At 45.5% G+C, this 20,044-nt stretch overlaps 1 protein-coding gene across 1 annotated transcript in view; it reads left to right on the top strand.

Moving 5' to 3' along the window:
- LOC144824560 (fibroblast growth factor receptor homolog 1-like) overlaps positions 1-20,044 on the top strand; it is a 251,805-nt gene that overhangs the window by 221,678 nt on the left and 10,083 nt on the right. Inside the window, exons 9-10 of the mRNA XM_078683619.1 lie at positions 7,549-7,660; positions 17,911-18,084. Of these exons, the coding sequence (XP_078539745.1) occupies positions 7,549-7,660; positions 17,911-17,939 (141 nt within the window). The 3' untranslated portion in view covers positions 17,940-18,084. The remainder of the gene's footprint in view (positions 1-7,548; positions 7,661-17,910; positions 18,085-20,044) is intronic.

Here is a 20,044-nt window from a genome sequence, read left to right as displayed (position 1 = left end):
CCATAGGAAGAGCGTTTTTTCATTTGCCAGTAACTCTGGTGCCATTTGACAAATCTTGACGAAAGTTTGAACACTGTTAAGACACTCACTTCAGCTGCTATTTTGAAAGTTTTGGGGTGATCTATCAAGTGGGGGCGAGAACCAGGGGGGCTTAAAAGTGCACTTTTCCCTTGTTAATTGCCATACGACCTTTAGACATGGCTACAACCCCTCCTGCTGAATGGAATTTCACCACATTTGGAAGGAATGTAGATATTGGTCCAAGGAAGTGCCTTTTTGTGAGTTGGTGTTAATCCGTTTAGTAGTTGTAGAGTTATTTTAAGGTTTTTATGATATTCAACTCTGGATGCAGAGGATCCGCGACCCGTCGAGTTCACATGCTGAGATCTGATTGGCTTCCAACACTTCAAACCAGGAAGTGTTGATAGCCATCTTGTAATTCAATTGAACCCAGTCACAGGAAAAAAAAAATTTAAAAAGAAAAGGGGGGCAAGGTTGAAACACCCTGGCCCCCTTGTCCTCTTGGAGGAGTCCCTCAGGGAATCCGCAGGAGCAAAAAAGCATTTTTTTAAAAGAGAATTTGGTGGGAGTCGCACTGGATCCACGAATCCTGCCCAGAAAATGTTTAAAAATGAAATGCGGGATCCCGCTCCTCTGTAGTAATAAACCACCGGGTGGGCCAGGTCCCGGGTGTAGTTTTTATAGTAATGCGGGGGCTGCCCATATGGCACCCACAGCGCCCCGGGGACCGCCACCTTACCAGGGCAAACATGTGTAAACTGATATGGGGGTCCCGCACAGCCGCCCGCAGCACCTGGGACCGCCATCTCCCTGGGGCTATTGATTAAAATGAATGCGGGGGAGACCAGTATGGCCTCCCCGCAGCCCCGGGGACCGCAACATTTTCGGGGCAATCATTAATGGAAATGCAGGGGGTTCACTAGGCCCCCCCTCAAGCCTCGAGCACTGCCACCTCCCAGAGGCAATAAACAATCATTAGAAATGCTGGGCAGGCGCTGCCCCCCCAGCCCCAGTGACCACGACCTTCCCGGGGCAATCACTAATAGAAATACAGGAGGCCCGCTAGACTCGACCACAGTCCTGGGGATCACCACCTCCCCGAGTCTCAAATCATATATATATATATATATATATATATATATATATATATATATATATATATATATATATATATATATATATATATATATATACAGGGGTCTGTTGCAGGTCTCCAGCCCCACGGACCACCACCTCACTGGGGTAATCACTAATAGAAATGTGGGGGACCCGCTAGCCCCCCTGCAGCCTTGGGGACCCTCACCTCCCCGGGGCTCAAATCATATATATGCAGGGGACCAACTCCTGCCCGGGGGAAATTTGAACAAAGGAGTGGGGCTGCTTGCCCCCCCCCCTCCCATAGAGCCCTAAAAGGCCCTGGGGGCTGCCACCCTCCAGGGCTGGCTCCAGCAATGTTCTGTGGTGCCCAATCCTGGAACATTGCAGTTTGCTATGGCTTGGTGGGAGCACCGCTCCGGTCAAGCTATAGCATACAGTGCTCCGCTTTGAGCAAGTAAGAGCATTTTGCTCTTGCTTGCTCAAAACAGAGTACAATTTGCTTTTACACACAGGGAGCTGCATGTTAGCAGCTGATTATGTGTAAAAGCAATGCCAGCTCCCACAGGGAGCTCGCAAGGACCCCCACTACAGTCTGCACCCCGGGGCATGGGGTCCTGGGGCTGAAATCGGGCCAGGAGGGAGACCGCGGGGTAGCTCTCCCACTACTTAGAAAGAAACCGGGCCCCGTAGGATAGGGACAAAATTTGCCTTAGAGCAGGCCCACTCGGCCGCTCCCTATAAATTTTATAATACAAATAATTCCAGGCCCCGTGAAGTGGGATCCCTAGCGCCGAAATCGACCTGGGGAGGAGGCCACGTGCCCCCCCTCACCCTTTGAAAAAAGGCAAGGCCCTGGGGTCCTTGTGGGCCAAAAAGGACACCCTCCCTTAAAAAAATATAAGCAAAAAAAGGAGAAAAAGACTGGTAAGTCTCCTGGGGATACGGTCCCTGCACCACCACTCTGAAAATGCGCCTCCTGGCACAGTGGGGGATGGGGCATGAAGTCCCCTTGGGTGCTGAGGGTCAGTGGGGTCCAGGAACCCCTTCTGTTACATACAGAAAGTCCCAGACAGTGGGACAGCTGACAGGACTTGGAGGCTATGCCCCCTTTCTCCACCACTCTGCAAACGTGCCCCCTGGCTCACTGCAGGTCGAGGAATTAATTCCACTTTTCTCCTGAGGGCCTCAGGACTAAAGTAGACTTCTTCCACCAGCCAATAGTGCAACAGGAGGCACGTTTGCAGATTGGAGGAGAAAAGGGGCATGGCCTCTGATGACGTCTCAGTAATCCAGCTATGTGAGTCTAACTGGAGGTAACAGGAGGGGTGGTTGGCCCCCAAGGAGCCTAGGGAACTACATTGCCAACTAGTAGTGCACCAGGAGGCGTGTTTGCAGAGTGGTGGAGAAAGGAGAGGTAGCCACCAAAAACCTCTCAACAAACCCACTGTCTATGACTTACAGCAGGTGGCAGGAGGGGTAGTTGGCCCCCAAGAACCCTCAATAGCCAAGGGGACTTCATCCCCTCATAGTAGTGCCCCAGGACATGCGTTTGCAGAGTGATGGAGAAAGGGGGCATGACTTTCGACAACCTCTCAGCAATCCTGCTGTGCAGCACTTGATGGAGGTAACAGGAGAGGTAGTTGGCCCTCAAGACATCCTGGGGGGGGTTGCAACTACCCCTCCTGTTACCTCCAGTAAGTCCCACGCAGTGGGATTCCTAATAGGTCTTCGGAGGCCATGCCCCCTTTCTCCACCACTCTGCAAACGTGGCTCCTGGCACACTACTGGTTAGGAGATAAAGTCTACTTTACTCCTGAGGAACCTTGGGGGCCAAGAAGCCCTCCTGGTACCGCCTGTACGTCCTACACAGCGGGATTCCTGAGACCTAGTCAGAGGCCTTGCCCACTTTCTCCCCCACTCTGTAAACTTGACTACTACTTTAAAAAAACATAGAAATTCACTGAAAAAAAACAAAGGTTACAGGGACGTTATAGGTAGGAATTAGCATTTAAAAAACCGTAGCAATTCACACAAAAAAAACAAAGGTTACAGGGACGTTATAGTTAGGAAATTAGATTTTTACAACTTAGAAGTTCACTAAAAAAACAAAGGTTACAGGGACATTATAGTTAGGCTCAGGTTTCACTCATACAAAACCAGTGAAGTTCAGCAGTTATAGTTAGCTGAGCTAACTATAACTCGCACCACCATGCAATGTACTGCTTATGACCTCACATATTAAATACCTCATGACATGATCGGTGACATCACTGATGACATCTCAGATGACATTTGACATTACTGATGACATCAGCCAGAGAATCACTGACTCACCCACTCTCACCCCATAGAACCTTTCATACACCCACTACCACACAACCATTCACAAACCTTATTTACAGGCCCATACCAGTACTTACACAGCCACTCACTGATTCATAGATCTATGCACACATATGCTCACTAACCCATACAGCCACTCAAACAACCACTCAGTCACTAATACAGCCACTGACATATCCACTCATACATCGAGTCTGTCACCCATAGAGCTACTCACACACCTATTCACTCACCCATACAGTCAATCACACAGCCACTTAACTCACCCATACAGACACACACACCCACTCACTTACTCATACAGATACCAACACGTACTCTCTCACCTATACAGTCACTGACACAAGCACTCACTTACCAATACAGCCACTCTCACATTCAGCTGCTCACGATACAGTCACTCATATACCCCATCACTCACCTATACTGCCTTGTACATACCAGTTACTCACCCATATACCACTGACACATCCACTTATGCACTCACACAGCCATGCACACATTCATTCGCCCATATAGCCCACCTCACACACGCACTCACTAACCCATGCAGCCACTGACACTCATACAGGCAGTCTCACACTCCCTCACCCACCCACACAGACACTCAGACAACCATACAGGTATGCAGACAACCAATCACTCAGCAATACAGTCACTCATGTACCCACTCACACACCCATACAGCCACTTAGACACCAACTGACTGATTTAACACTGATAAACTTTTTTTTAATGCTCAAAGTCACTGGATGATGTCACCAGTAATGTCATTTGAGATGTCATCAGTGATGCCATTGACCATGTTATGAGTGATGTAATATGTGAGGTCGTGAAGTGCATTCCGGGGGGTGCGAGTTATAGTTAGCTCAGCTAACTGTAACTGCTGAATTTAACTGGTTTTGTACGAGTAAAACCTGAGCCTAACTATTACATAGCTGTAACCTTTGATTTTTGGCTTGCTAATACCGTTTGTGTTGTATGATTAATGTTCCCAAAACTGTCCAAAAAAGTCAATTTTTTTGTTTAGCATCTTTATGAAAGGTTTTGGGGTGATCCATTAAGCGGGGTCGAGAAAAAGGGTACTGGAATCCCAAATGCACTTACACAGTTTTTTCATTAATGATGTTGGTTCAGTTGTCATCAGTAATATATTAATGCTGTTACAGACCACGTTGTGAGTGTGGTCATTTTTTTAACGTAAAGTAAGATATAATTACAATTCCGAACTATAACATCACTTTAACCTTTGGTATTTTCAGTGAATTTCTAGTTTTTGTTTAATGTAAAGTAATATTTTATTACCATATGTACAACCTAATCCACGCCACACACAGCCTTTAAACATGCGGGTGTGGGGTTGGCGGCAGCGCCTGACTTCAACTCAGGCCCTGTGTCCATTCCACCCCCCACATTCAGCCAACCCCCGCCATGTACAGCCATTGGCCGTGCATAATGTGGGGTTAGCCGCAGGGCCTGGCCTCTGGTGTTGGTGCTGGTGGGGGGTAGCTCACATTGCAGTAGTCTAGTCACCCCATGACAAGACATCCCTTCATATTGATCAGTCAACTGGTTTGCAGGAGTTGGCGATTCTTAGGATCATGTAGTGCTGCGTATTGAGACTCTTAACTAGTGCAGAGATTAGAGGGGCAAATGAGAAATTGTTTTTGAAGATGATCCTCTGAGTCAATCAATCAATCAACAGGATTTTGTATAATGCAGCTACTCGCCTGTGAGTGTCTCAAGCCGCTGAGGGGGGCTGATGACCCGTCTGGGCATGGAGGTTCAGTCGAAGAGCCAGGTCTTGAGATCCTCAGTGACGGGGATTGCCTGGAGTGGAGGAGCAGGGTGTTCCAGGTCTTGGCGGCGAGGTTGGAGACGGATCTTCTTCTGGCTCTGGTCTTGTGAATCCGTAGCACGGTGGCAGGGGCAAGTTAGGTGGAGCAAAGTTGTCTGGTGGGTACGTGGAATGAGAAGCAGTTGTTCAGATATGCTGTCTTTACTTTTTGAGACTCAGTGGAAGCCACTTGACAAATGGGCCAGTTAAAAAGAAGTGAGGCAGTGTCTACCCCTGCTAGAGTTAGGGTATTAGTTTTTCCTCCATTTAGACAAAGTAAGTGCTCCCCATCCAATGTTGTCTAAAGTGTTAGTGGCTGGCCCATGGCATCATTTTCTATGCGGATGTAGATTTAGATGTCATGACAAAGGAGCTGGTACTAACTGAATTTAACAAAATAACCGAACAAAGAAGCCATGAAGGAAGATCCTAGTGACATTCAAGGGAGGAATGTGTCAATCAAATGCATACTTGCAAGGTATGATCACAGAGTTGAAAATTAATCCAAAACAGGGCCCTTCAGGATACATCTAACCAGTCTTTCAGTCTGGATAACAAATATAGCATGGTCTACAATGTCATAGATCACAACAAAAGGAAAAATGAAAAGTGCATCTTGTTGGCATTCATCAGTGCTGATTAGGAGCTCTTCTAAAGAAAGGCAGAAGCCATCATTCTCAAGGTTCAGAATTCTGATTTGAAGGACATGTAACAGGTCATATTGTTTCACATTCTATTGTAGGTTTGTGATTACTCTTTCAGGCGATTTCTGGGCACATAGATTGGTAGATGGCCAGTCATAGAGGTGATGCTGTTGTGTTTTTTAATCGAGCTGATTGTGTTTTTTAATTAGCCAGGGACTATGCCAGCTGTAAGAGAATAGTTTTCCATGTTGTTCATGTTGGCTACAAGACAAGAGAAGAACTAGTTCAATGTAAAGCTGAAGGTGAAGGTCCTGACAGATAACAAACTAGTGGCTTCCTGGGGAATGAAAGATGGAGGAGGAGCAGCCTTGAGGTGATCACGAGTGGGTGCAGGCACTCTTTTAACTTGATTCAGTCCATGCAAAAAATGCTCCAGTCCTGTGTCCTGTGACAGGGTATCCTACAAACCTGGAGAAGGAGGGGCCTCATATACTAAGCATTTTTAAAGACGCAAATCCTGCAAATTGCTTCTTTATTGGCTTTGGACAGCAAGAATTCAAGTCGCTAAATACACAGGACAATTGTGAGTCGCTAAATACTTTCTGGCTCTCAAAATGTCCTACGTGATTTGTTAGGAGGAGGATGCATGAAAGGAACACCCACCTTCTTCTGCCAACCCACAATGGAATGTATCAATGGTTTTGCAACTGCAATTGCAATTACAAACTCATCTGATATCCGCTTCCTAAATGGGATGGCACCACATTTGAAATGTGGAAGCTATCCCCTTGGGACAGCTTCCATCTTGTGAATGTGTGTGCTTAGTATCAAGGGTCCCAGATAGTGGTCCGGGGGAGCACTGCATGCTACTCACGATGTAATTCTTTGAATGGCAACTACTATTTTTGAAAGGAGCCCCTATCCTTTTAAATGTAGGGGGGTGTTTTAGGAAATATCGGCACTCAGTGAATGCCAATGTAAGTCTACTGTCCCTTCATTCGCCGTCATTCATAGTGTCTGACAGAGGACTCCTTCTTCATAAATAAACAAACTGGGGGGTTTGAGAGGCCCTGTGAATGGGTATTTACAGTGTGGCTGCATTCCACATCAGTTGCATCCCATAATGTATGTGGGCTTGAGTCTGGCTGGTGTGCAAAAAAAAGGCACTGGTGTGAGACTCCTCGTTTGTATATCAGGCTGTAGGAGTACAATACTTTTTATACTGAGTAACTTGAACTTTCATGCTTATATGAATTAAATAATGTAGTACTTACTACACCCAATCACCCATTACAGCAGCTAGTATCTATTTATTTTACTCTCAATTCATGAATGTTTTAGGCAAAGGATTGAACAATGAGGCTCTTCGAGGAAGACCGTATCACTAAAGGAAGTAATTCCTCTCAAGAGTTGGGATCCACAGGGAAGCAACGGTGGAGCAAAAAGCAAAGGTTGAGACTGCGTAGCTCCTGTGATCACATAGGGACATGATTGCACAGGGACATTTGGAGCGCAAGTTAGTCCCGGGCTCCATTCCTGCTCTTTGTGTTTTGTGTTTCTAACACTTAGATGTTAAGGGCTCACGTCTTTCTTCTCTTCCAACAGTTTGAAGTACCCCTGCGGTGGTACCCACCTGAATATTTTCGGGATCGAGCATACTATTTTCAGAGCGAGGTGTGGTCCTTCGGCATATTGCTTTGGGAGCTGGAAACACTAGGTAAGGAGTCCTTATCGACAAGTAACATTTCAAGAGTACCTTAACAACCATCTGCAGAGGTATACCTGCTCTTGCTCTACACACCATGTTTATGTAGTTCATACTGTACCCCCATCTCTTTGAGAACCTCTACAAAGTCATCCCTTCAATATACTGCTTTCCTGTCCCTTTTATATGCCACTTGCTGCCACTTCCCTGTCCCTGTCCCTTTATTTACCGCCCATTCCTTTCATATATCCCTCTCCATCTCCGCAGTCTACGTCTTCACCACTATTATAAATAACTCTCTCCTCCAACTGTCTCCTTCACTGTACCGATCTATATCTTTCCATCCTTTTTGTAAACGCATTCTCTCCACCTTGTCACTCTTCATATGACATCTTCTTCCACACCTTTACTCCTCCAATGTACTTCTTCCATTCCAGCTCTCTTCCTCTTCAGGTTACACCGCCCAACCACCACACCACTTCAATGAGTACTGCACTCTATTTACCTCCTGGTACTCAAAGTACACATAAGTCCAGCTCTGAGCTGCTTTATCATCCCACACACAATTCTCTCCGATCCCCATCTCTTCAACATACCCCTCCAACCACCTTTCCACCTATAATGGACTCTGTAGACTTGGTGAAATGAATCCCCATTGAGAAAGTAGTCACTGAGATGTCTGTTGAATGCCGAATTTACTTATTACTAGAGTATGTTGGTATGTTTTCTCTTTTTGTTTGTTTCCATCACCTAGACTCTGCTAAGACTCTACTATCAGCAAAGATGGTACCTACTTTATTACCCTCTGTGCTGGTCAAAATTAGGTGGGTGCATTATCTCTGGCATGCCTTCATCTTCTGCTTCCTATTATACGTATACCACATGTGTCCAGATTTTTTAAAAACATACCCCTGTGCTTTCCTAGGTAGGTATTGTCCATACAAGAGAACTTCTCTGAGTACAAACTCTGAAAGCAATTTTCCGTGAACTTCTGTAAATAATGTAATGTTTGAATATGATCTCAGTACAAACATATTTGTCTGTCACTACTTACATTAGAAGCACTGTGACATTATCTTGTTTCATCCTTTACTTTGGGTACCTAAACAGTAGTGAGTCAGCCTGGACTTTGCCAGCTCCACTGGTGTCAGACTTCATCCATGGCTTTGGTTTCCTACCTGAAGTGAGTCAGTCTGGAGAATGCCGACTCCTCTGGTGTCTTCCTTCATCCTTTGCTTTTGGTGCCTACTTAAAGTGAGTCAGTCTGTACTATGCTGACTCCTCTGTTATCTTTCTTCATCATTTGCTTTGGGTGCCTACCTGAAGTGAGTCAGCTGTACTATGATGGCTCCTCTGTTATCTTTCTTCATCATTTGCTTTGGGTGCCTACCTGAAGTGAGTCGGTCTGTACTATGCTGGCTCCTCCCTCAACACCACTCCCCCACCCCACAACAGGATCTTTTACCCTTTCCAGGACCTTCTCCCCTCCCATTCTCAGACCCCACTATCACATTTGCACCCCGTCACCCCTAGCCCACACTCCTCCCCCAACTTCCCTCCCCCTCCTACCACCAACCCCCTCACTAATCCCACCAACCCCCTCACTAATCCCACCAACCCCCTCACTAATCCCACCACACCCCTCCCCCCACTCCAGTACCCTTGACACTTATTTACCCTCAGCTTCCATCCCCAACTACAACACCATTCCTAATTCCACGCTGGACAAGATTATGTCCACCCTCCTCCAAATCAAAGAGGACCTTCACACCTTCAAAGAGTTACTCTCTATGCAACCCAGACACCCCTTACCCACCACTACTTCCTCTCCTAACAAGTCCCTCACCCATCCTACTCACTCTCTCACACAAAACTCCCCACACTGGACCTCAATCCCCGCTCGTAATTCCTCCACCCGCACTCGACGTACCATCAATCCACTCTCGGAATACGACATACGCTCCCTCCTTCGCTCCTATGACCCCGTTCTCCTGAACCACATAGCCACCACATACCTTTCCATCCCCACTATTCACTCCAACCCCCTTAGGCCCCCCACTCACAACAATAGAAGCTCCGTCCCCAATAACCTTAAAAAAGTCCCCCTCACTCTAGAAACCTCTTCCTCCATTATCACCCCACAGCTCAAGTGCACACTACTCAACTGCAGATCTGCCCCTATACACCCCTCCGACATAGCTGACCTCATCAAAGCACTGGACCTTGACCTGATCATTCTCACTGACACCTGGTTAACAGAATCTTCAGCGCCAATCATTGATATTCTAGTTCCCCCCAATTATCACATCATTAGACTGGACAGGACTGGCAAGACAGGCGGTGGAATCGCATGCATTAACAGGAGCAACCTCTCAGTTACTAGAACCACTTGCCCTACACTTACCTCCTGTGAATACATCTGCCTCGATGTCATCAGCGAGGGCAAACCTGTATGCTCTCTACACATTATTTACCATCCACCTGGGGACAGCCTCACCTTCACCCAACAACTCATGGACACGATCACAACCAACTCCGGTCGTCAAAACACTCAAATATTCCTTGGTGACTTCAACCTCCATTGGAATGACCATAATGACGCGTTGGTAAATAGTCTCAAAAACTTCCTCAACGCTCTTGACCTCACCCAAATCTGCAACAGCCCCACTCATGACAAAGGCTCTATCCTCGACCTACTCATCTCCAAAGAGGATTCTACCCAACTTGGGTCAATCCAACCCTGTGACTGGTCTGAACACCACATTATCACATTCTTCATCAATGAAAATGTTAAACTCAACCCGGTTCAATCCACCAAACCTAAGGTCTGGAAAAGAGACCTGAAGAAATTCAACCCCAACTCATTACCTTCCCCCAGCTGCAATCTTCTCCTTCCCCCTACTGGTGCCTCAGACGTTCAAGCTCTCACCGACCATTACCTTAACTCTATGTCCTCAATAATCAATGAGGTCGCCCCTTGCAACTTAAGAGAGTCTCCGCTAAGAACTCTAAACCTTGGTACGATGGTAGGCTCAACGAAGATAGACGAGCCATGCGACTGGCAGAGAGCAACTGGAGATCAGCCCCCTCGGCTTTGCACCTTAAAGCTCTTAAGAAAAAGAGAAACGCCTACTTTAGGAAAATCAAACGCTCAAAATCAGATTTCTTTAGCCACCAGCTCGACCAAGCAAAAAACCGGCCAAGAAAACTGTTTGAGCTAATCAAAACACAATCCAAGGAACAACCCCAACAATCACATAGCACAACAAGCGTTATACCGTCTTGTGAAAAATTCTCTGCTTTCTTTAATCTAAAGACAGACAGCATCAGGAATGATCTCCTCAATGACCTAAGCCTTTACTCTATCCCCCACAGCATAACACCCCCTGAACCAAAAAACAATGCCACATGGTCGTCCTTTGACACCTACTCAGAAGAAACAATTGGCAAACTGATCAGTACTTTGAAACCTTCTAATCACCTCACTGACCCCCTTCCTGCTAACGCTGTAAAGGACTTTATCCCACTGCTCCTCCCACTATGGACCAAAATTATTAACAGTTCACTTCAACAAGGACTCATCCCCGACTCCCTCAAAGTGGGACAAGTTTCGCCTATACTCAAGAAACCCACAGCAGACCCTACTGACCTAAACAATTACCGTACTATTTCCAATATTCCCACCCTGGCCAAACTGCTGGAAAAATGTGTATAACTTCAATTGACAAAACACATTGAGCAGTTTGACCTCCTCAACCCTCATCAATCAGGCCACAGGACAGGACGCAGGACACAGTACGCAAACAGCCATGACACACATAATTGATGACGCCCTCCAAATCTTAGATCAGAACGATACCTGCCTCCTCATCCTACTTGATCTCTCATCAGCCTTTGACACCGTCTAACACGAGAACTTACTCGAGCTGTTAAATATCAGAATGGGTCTATCAGGGACTGTACTTAAGTGGTTTACCACCTTTCTGTATAACCGGTCTCAGAAATTCAAGAGCAACAACTCGATGTCCTCACCTATTCCTGTAACATTAGGCGTCCCACAAGGATCTTCCTTATCCCCAACATTGTTCAACCTAGTCATGGAGCCACTCACCACTTTGCTGCAAGCATCTAATGTACACTTTCACATGTACGCTGACGACACCCAACTCTACCTCAAAATACAATCCCCCAAAGATATCAAACTTCTCAATTCAACGCTTAGGAACACCCAGACGTGGCTGGCCGAGAATCACCTCAAGCTTAATGCTTTGAAAACTGAGGCCCAGATGTAGGTAAAATAGATTTACCGATTTTTAATTACCGAATTTTACCGATTTGGTAATTAAAAATCGGTAAATCTAAGGGGTGGATATGTAGGTATTCCAGATGTTCTGGAATACCGATTCTGAAGAATTCGGTATTTACCGATTCGGTAAATACCGAATCGGTAATGCCCATTCATTCCTATGGGCTTTGAAGCCCATAGGAATGAATGGGCATTACCGATTCGGTATTTACCGAATCGGAAAATACCGATTTGCACAAGGGTGCAGGGGGTGTCACTTTGACACCCTCTGGCACCCCCAAAACAGGCTCGGGTGCCATGTGGCAGGCATACATGCCCTAAGGGCAGGTCTGCCTGTCACATGGCATAGGTGTGCATGCACACATGTGCATGCACACCGGAATCGGTATTTTACCATCAAATTGGATTTGATGGTAAAATACCGATTCTGTAAGGCCTCTGGGACTCTGAAGAGTCCCACCTACATCTCGGTGCCTCAGAATCGGTAAATTTACCGAATTTTTATTTTACCGAATCGGTAAAAGTACCGAATCGGTAATTTTACCGATTCGTTAAAATAATGCCCCCTACATACCTGTAACCCATATACCGGTCGGTAACGGCCGAAAATACCGATTTTCGGCCGTTACCGACTGACCTACATCTGGCCCTGAGTTCCTTCTCATTTTACCCCCGCTAAAATCTCTACCACTCAAACCTGGCTTAAACACCTAACTGCACTCAATGTCCAACCGACCATCGTGGACTCTGCGAAATCCTTAGGCATAACCCTTGATGCCAATCTCAATATGCAACATCATATCAGCAAGTCAACTAAGGGAGCTAATTTCCAAATCAATACTTTGAGGAAACTTAAACCCTTCCTGCCAGCTAAGGACTTCCAAACTGCAGTACAAGGCCTAGTCATTCCTCGGATAGACTATTGAAGCGTCGCCCTCTGCGGACTCCCCCTATCAACAACTGTACCCCTAAGAGCCTCTTTGAACGCTGCAGCGAGACTTATCACTGGATCAAAAAAACGCTCACACATTTCACCTGACTTAAAATCACTGAACTGGCTGCCTTATGAAGCTAGAATCCATCTAAAAATCGCCTGCATGACACACAGGGCTGTACACCACAACTCGCCTAGCTACCTTACTCAGAAGCTGACAATCTCAGGTGGCTCAAGAGCCACTAGAAGCATAAAAAATCTTCTTCTGAAACCTCAAAGATTCCGGAAGGAAAAAACTTATAAACGCTCCTTTTCAGGAATGGCACCCCGATCTGGAATGCACTCCCTCCAGAAACCAGACTTATCTCCTCCACTGCATTTTTCAAGAAGGAAGTAAAAGCTATCCTCATGGCTAAATTCTCCTGAACATTTACTTTGGATTTTTTTTTTTAGACTCTTCACTTATACTTTTACTTCTTGTCTTGTCTGATCTACTATGCTCCTTCTTTTACCTATCCCATTTTGTTATCCATTTATAACCTACAGCTACTCTGTGTACAAAAAGATTGTTAAACATTTGCTTGTTTTTCTTATCCCTGAATTTGTAAAGCGCTCTGATATCCGCAAGGGTCTTGTTCGTGCTATATAAAACTTTCAAAATAAAATAAATAAATAAAAAATCATTTGCTTTGGGTGCCTACCTGAAGTGAGTCAGTCTGGACTTTACGGACTCTTTTGGTATATTGCTTTATCCTTTACTTTAGTGCCTACCTGATGTGAGTCAGTCTGGACCTTCCCGGATCCCTTGGTATATTGCTTCATCCTTTACTTTGGTGTCTACCTGAAGTGAGTCAGTCGGTACTTTCCCGCCTCCTCTGGTATCTTGTTTCATCCATGCCTATGACTGCTCACCTCAAGTGAGTCTGTATGTACTATGCTGGCTCCTCTGATATCTTGCTTCATCCTTTACTCCGGTGCCTATCTGAAGTGAGTCAGTTTGGACTTTCAGGGCTCCTCTGATATCTTGCTTCATCCTTTACTTTGGTGCCTACCTGAAGTGAGTCAGTCTGTACTTTCCCGCCTCCTCTGGTATCTTGTTTCATCCATGCCTATGGCTGCTTACCTGAAGTGAGTCTGTCTGGACTATGCTGGCTCCTCTGATATCTTGCTTCATCCTTTACTTCGGTGCCTACCTGAAGTGAGTCAGTTTGGACTTTCAGGGCTCCTCTGATATCTTGCTTCATCCTTTACTTTGGTGCCTACCTGAAGTGAGTCTGTCTGGACTATGCTGGCTACTCTGATATCTTGCTTCATCCTTTACTTTGGTGCCTACCTGAAGTAAGTCAGTCTGTACTTTCCCGCCTCCTCTGGTATCTTGTTTCATCCATGCCTATGACTGCTCACCTCAAGTGAGTCTGTATGTACTATGCTGGCTCCTCTGATATCTTGCTTCGTTCTTTACTTCGGTGCCTACCTGAAGTGAGTCAGTTTGGACTTTCAGGGCTCCTCTGATATCTTGCTTCATCCTTTACTTTGGTGCCTACCTGAAGTGAGTCAGTCTGTACTTTCCCGTCTCCTCTGGTATCTTGTTTCATCCATGCCTATGGCTGCTTACCTGAAGTGAGTCTGTCTGGACTATGCTGGCTCCTCTGATATCTTGCTTCATCCTTTACTTCGGTGCCTACCTGAAGTGAGTCAATTTGGACTTTCAGGGCTCCTCTGATATCTTGCTTCATCCTTTACTTTGGTGCCTACCTGAAGTGAGTCTGTCTGGACTATGCTGGCTACTCTGATATCTTGCTTCATCCTTTACTTTGGTGCCTACCTGAAGTGAGTCAGTCTGGACTTTCCCGGCTCCTCTAGTATCTTGTTTCATCCATGCCTATGGCTGCTCACCTCAAGTGAGTCTGTATGTACTATGCTGGCTCCTCTGATATCTTGCTTCGTTCTTTACTTCGGTGCCTACCTGAAGTGAGTCAGTTTGGACTTTCAGGGCTCCTCTGATATCTTGCTTCATCCTTTACTTTGGTGCCTACCTGAAGTGAGTCTGTCTGAACTATGCTGGCTACTCTGATATCTTGCTTCATCCTTTACTTTGGTGCCTACCTGACGTGAGTCATTCTGGACTTTCCCGGCTCCTCTGTTGTTTTGTTTCATCCATGGCTCTGGCTGCTTACCTAAAGTGAGTCTGTTTGGAGTATGGCGGCTCTGGTATCTTTCTTCATCCTTTGTTTTGGCTGCCGACCCGAAGTGAGTCAGCCTGGCCTATGGCTTCTCCTATGGTATTTTGCTTCATCTGTGGCTTTGACTATCTACCTGAAGAGAGCCAGCCTCGACAATGCCAGCTTCTGTGGTATCCTGCTTGATCCTTTGCTTTGGCACCATACCTGATGCGAGTCACTCTGGACTATACCTACTCCTCTGGTATGCCTATTTTCCATCAATAATGATTCCTTCTTTCTCCTCTGTGTTCATGGGGGTCCTAGTGTGCATGAGTCACCTGCTCAATTGTCTGCTTAGCTGTTTGCTCTTTGCTCAGAAGCTTCTGTCCACCTTTTGTTTGACTGAAAATTCGTATTGTAGGGGATGACTTTAGGACTAACTGGGGAGCCATCCTCTTTCAGAGGTTAAGAGAAAGAGACTGAAAGAGGCCTCATCTTGACACAAAGAAACTCTGGCACAAGTCCCAGAAGGTAGATATTAGAGGTTTAGTGGGCACGGCGCACAGCCAAAGTTACTGGAGGAGTGTTTATAAAGCGATATTGAGATTCAAATAATTTTCAGGTGCTCCAGCAGGTGACGTAACTGTCCGAGTACGCCAAAGAAACTGTTATGGGGTTGAGTGCATTACCACAAGTGTAAATGCATCCCTGCAAGTGGGCACTCTGTCGTGGTTCGTCGTAATTAAACGTCCGACTCCCAGTACATATGTTTAAAGGGTATTTATTAGGTTTCAAATGTTCAAATTATATTTGTGGGTTTTAAACTGATGGATTCTCAATTTGATAAACGTTCACATGTTATCATAATGCGTGGTTGATGATGAAACCAAAATTAGCCTTGCGGGCTCCGATGCATTTCGGGCCGGTTGGCCCTTTGTCAAGGAGCGCTGCAAAAGAATGCAGAAATTACGAACTCATCAATAAACAGTGTTCCTTAATAAAATCTCACAAAGTGACATGATTTCCATTGTGATGCATGCAAGTTGGGACAATGTGCAATGTCATGCTTGGCAGAGGGGTGAAATGATCGGCCATGGGTTACGAGCTGGTGGAAGAAAGGATTAGGGAGTGGCGGTCAGTGAGGAACCGGTTAAGAGAAGCGGGTTTAACAAAAAATCCTATGCGCGTGAGAGGGACTGGGTTAGGTGTTGGAAAGGACGTGTGATTCTGCTGGTGTAAAAAAGCGGTCATAAGGTGCTCGGTGTGTGGGATTACAGTGATTAATACGATGTGCCATAATACAACGGAAAAGGAAAAGTGTAAAGGGTTGCCTCGTACCAGACGAGACTTACGTATAAGGTTGCGCGCCCAGGGTTGGGAGCCTGAAAAATAACAAAAAGACGTTAAACGGTGGTTACACGGAAAAAAGATCTGCAGCGTGAGGGCGCTGCCACGCGGTGTTTCGCAAAAGGTGAAACAGACTTACGGTAAAAGTCGATTATCGTCGTTTCGAAGCGGGGTCTTCTCGAGGCGTGTGTGAGGGTTGAGCGGAGTTCAAGAAAAACTCAGTGAAGATACAAACAGGATGCTGGGAAGGTTCCGGTTAAAAAAAAGGGGGTGGCCACAACTGAGAAAATCAAAGACGGACTGGGGAAATGGTCGCGATGAGGGCGGCCATCTGAGAAAGGGGTAAGGTGGATGAAGTTCGATGTGATGGTGGGTTAGTAGGAAACAGTTCTACATACAAGTGTGAACCAATACAGATAACAATGCGTATGACATGTGCCAGAAGGCACTATAGAAAGCTGCTTAGTTCTAAACGATCATTAAGACCATTCGGCTTCATAGCTTGAAGTCTATAAATCCAGGATGTTTCTCTTTGGAGAAGTGTTTTCTTCATGTCTCTTCCTTCCATTGTCGGTACAATTTCTAGGACAAGGAATTTCAATTGAGCGATGTTGTGCTTGGCTTCAATAAAGTGGACAGCAATGTTGGATTTGACGTTCTTTGTTCTGATGTTTGATTTGTGTTCATTCATTCGGATTTTTATCTTCCTGGTTGTTTTGCCTACATAAATCATGCCACATGGACATTTTAGCAGGTAAATCAAATTGCTTGAATCGCAAGTAGCGTCAACCTTCAGTTTTATTTTGAATCCTCTCATGGGGTGGTTGATGGAAGTTCCTTTGATTACATTGTTACAATTATTGCAGTGGTGACACGGGCGGGTGCCAGTGTAAGTGCGTTGGTCCAAGATTCTTTTTGATAAAGTTTCTTTGATGTTCTCCGCTCTGGTGTAGGCGAAGATGGGTGTTTCTTTGAATAGGTCACCGAAATCCGGTTCTGAGGATAAAATGCTCCAATGTCTCATTATGATACTTCTGTATGTGTGACTGGACGTGGAGTATCTGCTAACATGTACTGTCCTGTTGTTGGTCTTCTTACCGGTGCCTTTCAGGGCTTCTGTTCGTGGAATGGAAGCTGCATGTATCTTGGCTTCATCAATGATCTCTTTGGGGTATCCTCTCTTCAAAAACCTCTTTGCCATAGTTTCCATTTGAAGATTACTGGTTACAGGATCAGATACGATGCGTTTTATCCTCAACATTTGACTAAAAGGAAGGTGTTTCTTTAGGGAATTCTGGTGGAAGCTGGTGTAGTGCAGTGTGTTGTTGCGATCCGTGCTTTTGCGGTATAAATCCGTTTGTAATCCAAGGTTGGTTGATTTTATAAGTACATCGAGGAAGGTTATTTCTTCACTGCTGAAGTTCCAAGTCAATTCAATCCGGTTATCTTTGCAGTTCAACGCTTTGAGAGCGGTTTCTAAGTTGTCACGTGAGTCTTTCCAAACAAAGAAAAGTTCGTCAATGTAACGCACGTAGAGTTTAAGGTTGTCTGTCCAATTGCTATCAGAATAGATGTAGTTGGATTCAAATTCACCCATATAAATGTTGGCGTAGGTCGGTGCTGCGCAATTTCCCATTGCCATCCCGGACATTTGTAGATACCATTGCTGATTGTGTGAGAAATAGCTGTGGTATAGAGTGAAAATCATCAGTTCAAGGAGGAAGGTTTGAAGTGGTTCCGCAATGTCACTATATAATAGGGCTTTCTCCACTGCCTCAATACCACGGCCATGGGGAATGGAGGTGTAGAGGCTTTTAACGTCAGATGTGCATAGGATTATTTGTTCATTTTCGCTGATGGATATCTGAGCTAGTTTGGTGAGAAATTCGGTGGTATCCTTAATGTGGCTCTTGAGGTTGGTAACAATCGGTTGAAGGTATCGATCAATGAATTTGCCGATCGGTGCATGTATTGACCCTCTTGTGGAGACAATCGGGCGGAAGGGTGGATCTCTTAGGTTTTTGTGGATCTTTGGCAACATGGTGATGGTTGGGCTTCTTGGGTGTTCCACTAGCAGGAATCTTTTCGTTCTGTCATCGATGATGTGATCATCGAAAGCTTTTGTAACCAATGTAGATAGGTCAGCTTTAAATTGGCTAGTGGGGTTCCCACTTAATGGCATGTAAGTGTCCGGGTCCATGATGTGTTCCATTACTCTCTTGTCATATAAAGTGGTGTTAAAAATGACTAGAGCCCCTCCTTTGTCGGCTTTCAGGCATTTGATTGAGGTGTTGTTTGCGATCCTCCTTAAGGTATCCTTGTCTTTGGTAGTTAGGTTTTGTGTGTGTGTTTTCCGAAAGTTTATTTTGGAAATGTCTTGCTTTACTAGCGTTTTGAAAGTGTCTATGCTCTTGTGGCTGCACGGAGGCATGTAAGTACTCGATGGTCTCAAGCCTAAGAGTAAATCTGGTTTGGTGTTGGTTGATGGTTCCATCACATTTTCAAAAAAGTGTCTCAAGCGTAATTTCCGAGTAAGTTTGAATATGCTGACTTCTAGCTCTAAAAGATTGGTGTTGCTGGTCGGGATGAATGACATCCCCTTCTGGAGCACTTTAGTTTCGTAATCAGTAAGTTGGGTGTCTGAAATGTTAATGACTAGCGATTCTTCCTCCCTTTCGGTTTGGTTCTTGAGGACGGTTGGATGTCTTCTATTACTTTTTCCTGTCGTTTTTTTTGCCCCGCCTGGGTTGTCGGTTGCGTCTGGGCCTGACTCTAAAAAAGGATCTGGGACGATGGAACACCCTTTTTTTTAACCGGAACCTTCGCAGCATCCCGTTTGTATCTTCACAGAGTTTTTCTTGAACTCCGCTCAACCCTCACACACGCCTCGAGAAGACCCCGCTTCGAAACGACGATAATCGACTTTTACCGTAAGTCTGTTTCACCTTTTGCGAAACACCGCGTGGCAGCGCCCTCACGCTGCAGATCTTTTTTCCGTGTAACCACCGTTTAACGTCTTTTTGTTATTTTTCAGGCTCCCAACCCTGGGCGCGCAACCTTATACGTAAGTCTCGTCTGGTACGAGGCAACCCTTTACACTTTTCCGTTTCCGTTGTATTATGGCACATCGTATTAATCACTGTAATCCCACACACCGAGCACCTTATGACTGCTTTTTTACACCAGCAGAATCACACGTCCTTTCCAACACCTAACCCAGTCCCCCTCACGCGCATAGGATTTTTTATTAAACCCGCTTCTCTTAACCGGTTCCTCACTGACCGCCACTCCCTAATCCTTTCTTCCACCAGCTCGTAACCCATGGCAGATCATTTCACCCCTCTGCCAAGCCGTGACATTGCACATTGTCCCAACTTGCATGCATCACAATGGAAATCATGTCACTTTGTGAGATTTTATTAAGGAACACTGTTTATTGATGAGTTCGTAATTTGTGCATTCTTTTGCAGCGCTCCTTGACAAAGGGCCAACCGGCCCGAAATGCATCTGAGCCCGCAAGGCTAATTTTGGTTTCATCATCAACCATGCCATTATGATAACATGTGAACGTTTATCAAACTGAGAATCCCATCAGTTTTAAAACCCACAAATATAATTTGAACATTTGAAACCTAATAAATACCCTT

The sequence above is a fragment of the Lissotriton helveticus genome, chromosome 3_1, assembly GCF_964261635.1.
Source record: "Lissotriton helveticus chromosome 3_1, aLisHel1.1, whole genome shotgun sequence".
NCBI lineage: Eukaryota > Metazoa > Chordata > Amphibia > Caudata > Salamandridae > Lissotriton > Lissotriton helveticus.
Note: the sequence above shows the minus strand (reverse complement) of the source record. Positions and strands in the feature narration are given on the sequence as shown.